We start from the raw sequence: 12313 nt of genomic DNA, 5'->3' as shown, positions 1-12313 counted from the left end.
CTTGTCTGAAATGGCTGCACAATTTCTCTGCTAAGTAAAGGTACCAACAAGACACAAAATGTGCCATGAAAATATGGTGAAAATGAAAAGAATTAAGCTTTATTTTAATAGAATTGAACAGGATGTTAGCATTTTAAAGAGAAATAACTTGTCAACACAGAAAGTAGTCTAGTACTGCATGCCATGACGCTGCTGTTGAACTGTTACTGATGTTGGATCATAATCACAAATCATACGTAGGGCATCTGCAATGAAGTTTCATTTTGGTTTAATTTGTTATGAGTAATATATACTATTGAGGCAGTCTTGGCAAAGCTGCAAGGCTGGTAATTGAGCAAAACGAGATCAAGATGAAAACAGGAGCCGTTTTGCCAAGTTGACTTGTCTTTTTCAAGGAAAAAGACAAAAGCTGCCTTTTGTGTAAGCAAAGTATGCTTTAATGCAGTAGGGGGCAGTGCACTTGTTATATTTACAAATCTCGAAGATTATGTTCACCGAAGCTTGAAATTTATGTTGCTAAAAGTGATTTTGTATACGAGCTGAGGTTGATATGAAAGTTTACATCAAGACCTCTCTATTCAAATAAATTTCAAGCACACAAGTACTCTTGCGTGGCTCCCACCAAACCAGTTTAAATGAAATTTGTTGCATTAAAAAGAAAAAGGTAAGTTCTAGTGATAGTTCGAAATTTTAGCTTAGGTCTTCACTGTTGCTACAAATTTGGGCGAATAGTCATTATGAGATTCTCAGTGTAATTACAGAAGCTTTGGCTATGAATAGTATTCATGATACATCATATTCATTTCATTGTTAGTGCACCTTCATAAACATAACCTGCTTTGTTCCTGAATTTTAAAAAAATTGAGCGCAGGATGCCCTTTGTCAATCTTTGGTATTTTTGTATCATGAGCACTAATAAAAAAAAATTGTATTCTATGCATTTAACAGCATATAGTATGTTAAGGTACACATCTTGCTTTTCCTACAGACATGTGTATGTACAAAAATAGAAAAAAGATTATGACCCTTTAGCACAGTGTGTGGCAGGCCTCCTTAATGGTTCTTTAATTGCTTTCCTTAACAGGCTATTGTGAGATTCAAAGATGGGAGAGCACTTTGTCAGCTGTCGTTTACACACTCCTGAGAGCACATCTGCAGAGATCATTAAGGATAAATTTGTCAAAGCGGGTGCTGTTGCCAATGTAGGGCATTTGAGCAGTGCTGTGAAGAATGTGTTAGTGTTGGTGCTGTAGCTTACAAAGTACCTTTGAAGTGCGCTGCAGGCTACCATATTAGAACTAGCAGTCATAGTCACCTTATGGGGGGATGCGAGGCTAAAATCACAATTTTCACCAGAAAAACATATTTTTCAATTTTATGTATTTTGGATTCCTAGGCGTATAAAGAAGCTCATTACCAGGTTTGGTTGCAATCTACGGCGTAGAAAAAAAAAAAAAATTCTCTTCTCGTGACGGTGGCGTGCGCTCGTTGAGAGCGCCCATGAGCGCTGTATTCAAGACACGGCCATAGAGTGGGCAAGAAACCAAACACAGAGTAAATGCCCAAGTTAGGTTTATTATTATGTTGTTGTTTGTTTTTTCACTTTTTAATCATGGAGCTGAGCTTCCATTGAGAGTTCAGCGGATTGCAAGTTAAAAACTAAAGAAAGGTGTAATTCTGGCTGCTGCACCCTTGTCTACAAGCGCAGGCAAGGGCGCTGCACTGCTCTAAAGCTAAAAAGAAAATGAAGACTTGAAGCAATTGCCGTAGAGCAGGCAGGTTCGAATTGAAGAGGAGAGTCAAACCTATGAAGGAGGGCCTCTTTATGAATAATGTTTAATAATTTTTGGTCTTAAGATAGCGTGTTCTGAAATCTTTGAGCCAATTTTTCTCAGTTTGCACTTTTGGGCCAAACAAAACCTTTAGGAAAACTATTATTTTCAAACTGCTTTGCCAAAAGGTGCTTACAAGGGGGTTTCTAGACTCAAATTTTGTCAGGAAGAGGATGATTTTTTTTTTTTTTTCAGATCCCTATATATTTTCCATCACAAAAACTTATCAGATGTCTGACATATAATGACAAGAAAAGCACATTTTTAGTGATAACATTTTTACAAAAATGAAGAAAAATATGCAACTGGCCTTATCCTGCACTATAAACCATCTAGAAGGTATCTATCTAACCACAAAAAATTTGCATATCCTAATTATTTTTTAAATGATTTTTCCTAAGCTGACACACCTGACTGCTCAATGTGACAGCTATAAGTTTTTTTCTATCCGTGCTAGGGTGCCAAAATTTAAAACATACTCTAATGACAAGATGATGAAACATCCCTGAATTTTTTATCAAAATTGATGCAGCAGTTCAAAAGTTGACTCTTCAGCCCCACATCCCCCCTTAATGTTTCTGTATCGAGGAAAACACAGGTGCAGGTATGCATTGTAGACTATCAGTTTTGTGTGTATATAGTTTGGTGCACCAGCACCAGTGCCTCATCTTTGTCAGAATCATTCAAGCTCGATATGAAAGGGAACTGCCGCATTAAAAGGTAGCTTTTCTTTCAGTAAGAGGGATATGAAAACTTGGAAAGCTGGGTCTGGTTGAGAGAGGACGTTGTACTAGCTGGAAAAGACAGAGGAGTCCCAAGAAAATTTAGTGTGTGGTCCGTCTTTTCTGGTCCATGTCTTTCTTTTACTAGTGCAATGTTCTCACTTTTCTCCTAAAGTCTTTTCTCCTATCTTCATTTTTCTGAGAAATGTATGGGGCGACTTACTTCTACCAAACCATTTCAAAATCTGAAAAAAGACAGTTTTAAATATGCCATAATCACAGTTGCTCGATACTTATGTTAAAGCGCCCATGTTCATCGAAGTGCTAGAAATGCAGTGATCTATATGTGCTTGCAGTATCTCTTACAATTATGAAAACATAAAGCTAAAGGTTAAAGTTAAAAGTTAAAGGTAATAAGTGCAAGTCTCGTATAAGCTCTGCATTTATTCACTTCATTTACTTAGCATGAAGTGTATCAAATTTAAGTAAATCTGTCACACATATTCATTCAGGAAAATGGTGTGCCACAAGGATGTGTGTTAAGCACAACACTGTTTGTGGTGAAAATGAACTAGGTCAATAATGTAATTCCATCCTCTGTAATGCACTCATTATATGTGGATGATCTACGAATTGCATATCGTGCATCGAGCTTCGTAACCTGCAAACGGCAAATTCATATTACATTAAACAAACTTGCGCAGTGGGCATCTGAAAACGTTTTTCGCTTCTCAGCTAAAAAAACTATTAGTGTTGTCTTTTCACAAAAAAAGAGGCCTACAACCAGACCCCATCCTTAAGCTACAGGAAGCCACACTACTGGTAAAACAAGAACACAAGTTTTAGGGTGTTCTGTTTGGTAAAAAGTTGAACTTTCTCGCATACATAAGTAGCCTTAAAATTAAAGCAAACAATATACTTAACATGCTCAAAGCCCTGTCCCGAAAGTACTGGGGCTCTGACCATAAATGCCTGCCACGCATCGACTGCACTTTGTTACGTAGCATATTAGACTATAGTAGCACCATATGTGGCTCAGCCAGACAGTGTTACGTCCGACGACTTGATTCCATTCGTAAGCTTGGACTACAATTGGCAAGTGGTGCTTACAGAACACCGCCTGTCCAGAGCTTATACTACATTGTTTGTAAGGAACCTCCTTTACAGCATCGCAGTGTACTACTTTTTCCTACATACTAGAATCCAGTCCTCACCACAACACATGTGCTACAATATCATCACCCAGTGCAACTCGCGTTTACACTACACAAATAAACCGAACATGATTAGACCTCTTCTGCAATATGAGGAATACTGTCGTGATGACGACATTCCTGGTGAGCTCCTTCAGGTTGCTAAAAGGCCACAACGGCTACCCCCGTTGTGCGAATTCATCCAGTTATGTGACTGGGCATTGGTACCTCTAAAGAAAAAGGACACCTCACACGAACACATCATACAAGAGTTCCACGCTCTTCAGGACAAATATCAAAATTGCATGGAATTCTATACTGATGGCTCTAAAACAAATGAATACATGGGTGTGGGGGTCGTGACAAAAAACTGGGAAAGAAGTATTCGATTACCACAGCATGCCTCTGTCTACAAAGCCGAAGTCTACGCAATATGGACTGTGGTTCAAAAGATCATCGCAGAAAAACATAAAAACAGTCATATACACTCATCTATTAAGCACACTGAAGGCTCTTCACATGAAATCCTAATGTGAACCCCCTGTTAGGGGATATTTAAACTTGGTAACGTCAAACAATATGGCAGATCAATTAGGTTTTGTTGGGTACAAAGCCATGTTGGTATACCGGGTAATGAAGCAGCGGATAGATGCGCATCAATGGCAGCGCACAAGGACATAACAAACACAATGCTTCCATATAAAGATAGTATCACTGTAATTAGGAAGGCCTTAATGTCAAAAGGGCAACAAGAATGGGACCATTGTATAAGCAACAAGCTACATCTTACTAAACCTGTAATTGGCGAGTGGAACTCGTGCAGTCACCAGCAACGGTTCTATGAGGTGATCCTGTGTCAACTTTGGATTGGACACATACATCTGACAATTTTTCCTTCGAAAAGGAAACCTGCCGACTTGTGAAAATTGCAATGAACGTCCTACAGTGAGACATATCCTTATATGTCCACACTTTGAAACACAGAGACTAAGCTTTTACGCAACCTATATAATTTACACATACCTTTACACCCTTCCCTATCACTGGCAAATGACCCGCTAGTGCCATATATTAACTTGCTTTACTTTTTAGAGACTACTGGTTATTTGCACAAACTATAATGTAAGGCAGGTTTACCTGCTTTAACGTTGCATTTTCTATTGTCTTGTAACTGGTGCAGCATGGCCTGAGTAGCTTTTGTGCCATTAAACCCCAATTAACCTAAATAAATCAAACCAAAAACCTATCGAACCTTTAAAAAAAAAAGTCAGATGGTAGTTCAGGAAAAGGCAAGTAATAATATTAATAAATTTTATTTCCTATCAATGCATGTACAGTTGACAGAGGGGGCAGGAGTAAAAGTAGTAAACTACTTGACAAAATTCTTACCATCTACACAGCGGACAGTGGCAAGGGAATGCAACGGACACGACAAGCATAGAATGAAGTCGCGATGCGGGGTATGCATCCCAATACATTATTGCAACCTATGTGAGACATGTCATGCAGCATAAATTAGAACAGTAACATTACCTACTTAGTTTACAGTTGCAGCATAATGTAAAGCGGGACATGAAACAATGAAAAATGTGGCCTACGTAATGTAACGTCCATACCATGAATACCTATCCTGATGTTAGGGGCCACAGCTGGGTTAGAATAAAATACAACTATTCTAACCTGGTTTTATTCCAGATCAGCCATTAGCTCTCCATTATAGGTGTTTGTTGTTTTTTGTACCAGAAGATGACCAGCATCTGTGTGTGCATGTCACTTTGTTTCTGAACATCTTGCATGTAGGTCTTGGGCATATTATAGACCTGTCAGTGTGCAAATGTGCGCACAGCTTATGTTTGACAAATAAAGCTCTAGAAAGGCTGCATAATGACTTCTTAATGAGGGGGATCTAGGCAGTGAAGTTTGCAAGTAGGCTTATTAATATGTGATAATAAACCATATTAAATATGCCTTGTGGTGCATATCATAGACTAGCACTCTGTCATTGCATTGGTTGCATAATCCTTTTGTTTCATGTGGAAGATGTGCAGCGTAGGTGCCTTAGCTGCTCTTTTCCTCCCACCTCTGTATTGTAACTATTTCAGGTTACAGAATTATTCTCTTAGTGTGTGCGTGTTTCTTTTTCTTTTTGCTAATTGCAGCAACCTTCTTGGCGCCTTTGGGGTGAAGAGAAAAGTGATGGAGCAGTCTACACTGTTTACCTTAAGAAAGTACGGTACCATCCAAGTAGCTCTCTCAGTCGACACGTGAGTCTTTGAGATTTCAGTTACAAAATGTTTCATCTACCTTGCTAGCGTGTTCGTCCACCCCTCCCTCCCTTTCTTTCTTTTTTTTTGGGGGGGGGGCATATCTCATATGTATCTTTTGGCGCTTTTGTCTTGGGTTCATTCCCTAAATTACTGGGACAAATAAAAGCATTCATTTATATTGATATTTTCTCACCCTTGCAGAGTGGCTGTAAATATTTTTTTTTACTATTAGTAAAAAATACCCTAGCTTTTTGGTACTGTGCTTGAAACGGACAAGAATTATTTCATGAAATTGTTCCATAAACAGATAGACTTCACATATTCACAAATGGACCTTGACTCAAAGCTCTTCCTCTATTCCGAATGGAGTTTACTGCTTCCCTCTGAAGAATACGCTGCACTCCAGTAACATGCCCCTCCACTCTAGTGCATTCAAATACACTGATAGTGCTTTGTTACAAAATTTTAGCTCAGAAATTACTGAGTGCTGTGGAAGACTAGTGACCAGTCGAAGGCATTTCTCTAAAGTCCACACTGAGTGTCAAGTGGGAAGGAGGAAAGAAAGAGAAGGCAGGGATGTTAACCAGAAATGAGTCAAGTGAAGGAACATTCTAGAATATGGGGGTTAGCCATTAGCAGGTGCAAATGCCAGGCCGGCAGCTTGGTAAACAGCCAGAATAGTACACATAGGCTAGCACCCAACAAGCACCCTTTGAGGTCTCTTGCTGCTTTTATGTCTCGGGAATTGGTCTAGCAAGAACATGCTTTGCCATAATTACTTTAACTGCCCGAGTGCACAAGATCAAATCCCGGCCGCATTTTGATGGGAGCCGAATGCAAAAACACCTGTGTACTGCACATTGGGTGCACATTAAAGGACTCCAGGCGGGCAAAGTTAATCCATACCCCCTACTACGACATGCCTCATAATCATGTTCTGGTTTTGGTACGTAAAACCCCGCAATTTAATTTAAATTAAGTACTTAGCTGTAGGTACCAGGGGCGGCTCTAAAGTGGGTGGTGGCGACCTACTATTTCTGGTTTTCCCAATAATGGTTTTCTCAGAAAGGCTACTAGATGACTTGTGCTTTAAAGTTTTGTAAAAGGAAGATCATCATCAGCAGCAGCAGCCTATTTTATGTCCACTGCAGGACAAAGGCCTCTCCCCGCGATCTCCAATTATCCCTGTTTTCATACCATACCATACCCTCGTACTGGTATTGCATACAGTGCTGTTTGACGTGTTTTATAGTATATTATCTGCGTTCAATGATTTCAGCTATGTTAAAAATAGAAACTTAAAAAGTGCTGGAAAGATGTACTGTCAGCAAGGTAAGCTCGAGCTGCAATGTCGCATTATTTTCATAACACATTGGTGAGAGGCACGCAGTAAAAGGGGGAAAAAAACGTTATGCTAAATTTTACATCACACATAGTCTGCTCTTGTAAGAATGCGAAGAAAGGGGTTCAACCAAGGGGCCTGATTTTTATTAATCATATCATGAGAAGTCAAAAGTTAAAACATCACACGCATAATTCGAAGATGTGGGATCGTTCCCCACCTGCAGCAAGTTGTTTTTTCATCCACTTTCATTCCCATTAATTTATCATTTCTTTAATTCAATTAGTAAGTACAAGTAATTTCCCCTATGTTGTCCTTGGTGTCTTTGTTTGTGACTTCTCGTGATAGTCTGCTCTTGGTATTTTGCTGCGCATTTAGTGTTCAGGTGCGGCAGTAAAAGCTTCGACAAAAGTGGAGTCCTCGTAGGAAAGGGAGGAACGTTGTGGAGACAAGTGTATAAAAGAATTTCTGCAAATATTGTGTGAATAAACAAGGACACTAAATAAACATATAAGTAAGGCCAATTAAAACTCTAAAAGTTTCTAAAATGCACATCCAGGACTCGGAGGACTCAGTATCCCACTTGGAATGGGAGACTGTGCGTGTGCGAGTCATCAAAGCAGGGCCCCTGGAGGCCATCGTGGCCAACCTGGCAGACGACGAAGGAGGCCTTGAACCAACAAATGTCAATGTGTTCCTGGCTACTTATCGCTCATTTGCTACCCCTCAGCAAGTGCTGGATGCCTTCCTGGCCAGGTATGCCATCTTGATTCTTTCGATTCAGTTCTCTTGATTAATAGAATGCAAGGAATGCCTGCTAGTTCTTAGTAACGTATACAGACGTCAACTGGTAATTCGGTTTCAGCGGGCACTGCCTAGAGGTGTAAATTATCAGATGACCTAGAAAATGGATTCGGCAGCAATAGTCTCTATCCCACAAGTAGCCAGAACAGTTTGTCAGTGCATCGCGCGGGTGTATTTCGACCAGTATCGTGCTTTTACTGTAGCTTACCCACCAAGTTTACGATTTTATCGTAATGTGCCCAATTTTCAGCGCATTTTTACGAGTACCTTATAGCTTCAACAAAAGACACTTCCTCGCCAGAACAGGAATTGACCTCCTTGGTACAGTATTCGGCCACTCCCTCCCAAATTACTCATTCAATCAACTAATGGCCCTCAGTCTCTAGCAGCTTCGGAGCACCTGACCAAGGCGGCAGTCAGACCTGTAATGCAGCAGAGGGTGCTAAGAATCTCTGGACCTGGACAGGCCACCAATGGAAACTGACCCTGGCTATGTATAACTCCCAAACTCTCTCTCTCGAGTGAAGCTAGCATAGCAGGACTCTTTGAGGAACCATCAGGCATTGTTTGGGATATCATTGGCCTTAGTGAGGTTGGAAGAACTGGTGAGTGGTGAGGCTTATAAAGTGCTGACTAACGGCCACATCCTCTGCTTTTGAGGACTCCCAGATAAGAGGTGATACGGGGTAGGACTCCTAATCCATAAGGACATAGTGGGCAACATTGACAAATTCTACAGCATTAATTGAAGTGTAGCAGTAGTCATAATAAAACTACCGTATTTACTCGCATAATGATCGCACCCCTAAATTTTGTCGTCAAAATTCATTTTCTTTCCCGTGTAATGATCGCACCCTGAACTTGTTGCAGCGATATGTCGTGTGCCTAGTCTAGCTAATGATGATCACGCTTACCATCTGTCGAGTGCCACGGGAACGACTCTTGAAGACATACCAAGCAGTCTGCACGCACCAAACGTTCTTAAACAGATGCTCCATTTCATTCCTTTAATCACTTTCCGCACTCCCGTGAAAAAACTACAACGAAACTTACCTTGGCTTCATTATTTGTAGGCTTCATAATGGTTTTGGTGAAGAACAACAAAAAAGGCGCCTTTCGATTCTTCTCGTCTGCATTCGTGGGCACGAAACAAATCCCGAGCGACAACGATAGTGGCCACGTTTACACTGATACATTAGCAGTGTACACTATTCATACGCCGACGCTTGTAACATAGCTAACATATTCGCCCACCCTTAGCGGAAATGTGCCGTATTAGGATAGTAGTGAAGACAAATGCAGCTGTTTCCGCAGCATGCCTGCCATGTGTTTCTATGTCACTGGCAACTAGGCGTGCCCACCTCAGTTTCTGTCCCCTCAAAGTGGACATGGCTACGTTATTGTCGCAAACTTTCTGATATTTACAATATTATTCATTATTGATGTGGAAAAAACTGTTTCAATGTGCGTAATGTACTCATGAAAAGAAAAAAATCTCGTTCCGCGCGTTTGGCTTGCTCTGCCAGCTGCCATTCTTGTTTTGGTGTCCCGCACTGTTCAGCGGCAGCTGTAGGGTGGCTAGAATGGGGAGGTGTGAAAACAGGCCTCCGGAAGCTGGCCCCAAAACGCATTGCTGCCGTGTGATGGCGCTGCCAGCCGGGGCGCCGTTTAAGGCGCCATAGTTTCTCGCAGTGTCTGCATACCTCCGGGCGGGCAAATGATTTGACAGCGCTTAGTTTTTGTGTTTGAATGCGTTAGAATCTGACGAGATTTTTTTCTCTACATTGTAGATGCCGAGAGAATTTAATTATGTGTTTCGCGTCTCTCATTCCTCATGGAAACAGCTAGCACCGACTGTGCAGCCAACGCAGCGACGGTTTTTGCGACCGCCTCTTGCCGAGGTTAACGCACTTATGCCTTGCCGAAAGTATAGTTCATAGGAATCACTGGGCAAGGCCAGCGCACTGGAATAACCTTGAATGTGTCGCTCGGACGTTGGTCATATATTTGGGATTGTAATATTACTTTCAAAGGGAGGAAGTTCATGGAATATATCAACATTGTGGTGAATAAATTCTAAAAAGTACAGAGCACTTGTGACTTAATACATGTTTATTGGAAATAACACAGTTATTGCATAGCATCACACTTTTACAAAAAGTAACCTTCTTGGCTTTGTTGTGAATGACACACTGATTTAAGCCTTTGAGGAAAAAGTGAACATGTGTGATGCAATAAAACCTAGACACCGATCCTGTTAGGTCAGCGGAATGCTTCCTGCAGCCAATCTGTGCACATTGGCTGCTAGAAGCAAGAAATTCTTGACAACTTTTGCGTACAGTGGCATAGTGCTAAATGCACAAGTGAATCTCTCCTCGAGAGTCTGAATGAGGTTGTATAGACAGACTGATGGATACAGAAGCCCCCCATGTCCTACTGCTTGCAAGCGTCTGCTGGCAATTGGTGTGGCACACTTTCTTTTGTCACAAGGCAGGCATCCCTGCATGCCTTGTAATTAGTTAAAAGGATGCGCTTCCTGGCTACATATCCCACAATGTAACAGACCAGGTGGGCATCACTGTGTTGCTCCACATAGTCTACGTGGTCCACGGCAACTTCTGCGGCTTCGGCAGGTAGTCTAGTGTCGTCCAAGGCCGTTTCTTCGTTTTGTGGGAGCAGCTTGTCCTCGGACAGCAAGGACTGCAAAAGTCCAAGGGACACCTTTCCTCCCTTAGGGCTCTTGGCCAAGCTGTAAAAGCTTATGCACCTGCATATACACGAGAAAGTTAGACAAATTGACACTTTGGATTACATGCTTTCTATTTCAATGGACCAGACTGAAATGCATAAGCTTGCATACTTTATTATAATGATAAACTACGCAGGAGTGGGGTGATAATTGGCTCCTGCAGTCCTGACTGTCATCAAGAACCTGAACCCAACCTTTTCATTTAGATACGTCAAGAGGTCTTTAGTGGAATGTATGGTACACGCAGACCTTCTGATGTGCCCTTGCTTAAAAAGCTGAGCCCTTTTGCATGGGCCTCCCATTGATCCAGAAATGCCAGCATGCAGTTAAGTTCAGTTTCTTGAGCACTGCCACGTCTGAAACAACACAAAAAGCATTTACCACTGGCACACGAAAATGAGCACAGTTGCTGTGGGCATACCTCAAAGCTTCAGTTGGAAACCGTGATGTCATGGCTTCAATTGTTTGAGCCATCACATCAATGAACACCCTTGTTGGCTTCAGATTTGAGTACTGCTGCTCAATTTTTTTCTTGGTGTAAGTCCATGGCGTGCACAATTGCACTGTTGAAAATATTGAAGGCCAGACTTACCCGCATCTTTTTTAATCCACTTGGGTATATGTGTAAATATGCCAACTTGGGTGCAACTTTCAACGTCAAGGCACTGCTGTCGACCTTCCATGTCGTTGCAACATGTTCGCATGAGCCTGCAAGATTCCATAATGGTTATTAAAGTAGCATGCATACTCGGCCCTTGTGTGTGTTGAAGCCATGCCTAATCATAGTGTTTTGCACGCATTTCACGAGATGGGGAAAATCTGAGATGAAATGCAGGAACCGCTTCTTGTCGCATGGATGTGGAACCTTGCATCGCACATGTTTAGCGTTTCTGTGTACACCCATGTTATGCCACATGGCACAGTTCCATGATGCACCATCAGTACAGATGTAGTCCACATGCAGACCGGCTGGCTCGCATAGAAGAATTGCCTCCAAAATTATCTTTGTCAGCGTTGGTGCCTTCACATTTACATTGGAAGCAAAGACACCTGAAAAAAAAAAAAGAAGAGGAAAGTAGACATGAGTGCAGCTAAAAAAAAAACGGTGCTTTGATGCTAATTATCTATGACCTGTGTTAATCGTCCCACGAAAGGCTGAAACATAACAACTAGCCCGTAATCAGCCTTTGTGTGCTTGGTTTACGAACCAAGCACAGGTATACGAAGCCCTCAATATCCGTAGTATCCGTTGAGGTCCAGGTGAGCGGAAAGTTTCATCTCGTCTATAACTAGCCCACCATGCCTGTTCATTTCGTCCATTTTGCTGGCCTTCTCCTTCACACACTCAACAAGTGTGTGAAGGAGAAGGCCATATGGAGAAGGCCATATGGTTCCTGATCGGAA

The 12313-nt window shown here is 41.5% G+C and overlaps 1 protein-coding gene across 1 annotated transcript in view; it reads left to right on the top strand.

Moving 5' to 3' along the window:
* The window catches only part of Rgl (Ral guanine nucleotide dissociation stimulator-like), a 144812-nt gene that overhangs the window by 21492 nt on the left and 111007 nt on the right, over positions 1 to 12313 (top strand). The window contains exons 2-3 of the mRNA XM_065451159.2: positions 5907 to 6011; positions 7916 to 8112. Coding sequence (XP_065307231.1) covers positions 5907 to 6011; positions 7916 to 8112 — 302 coding nt within the window. The remainder of the gene's footprint in view (positions 1 to 5906; positions 6012 to 7915; positions 8113 to 12313) is intronic.

This window comes from Dermacentor albipictus, chromosome 1 (assembly GCF_038994185.2).
Source record: "Dermacentor albipictus isolate Rhodes 1998 colony chromosome 1, USDA_Dalb.pri_finalv2, whole genome shotgun sequence".
Lineage (NCBI taxonomy): Eukaryota > Metazoa > Arthropoda > Arachnida > Ixodida > Ixodidae > Dermacentor > Dermacentor albipictus.
This window is presented reverse-complemented; position numbering and strand designations above follow the sequence as displayed.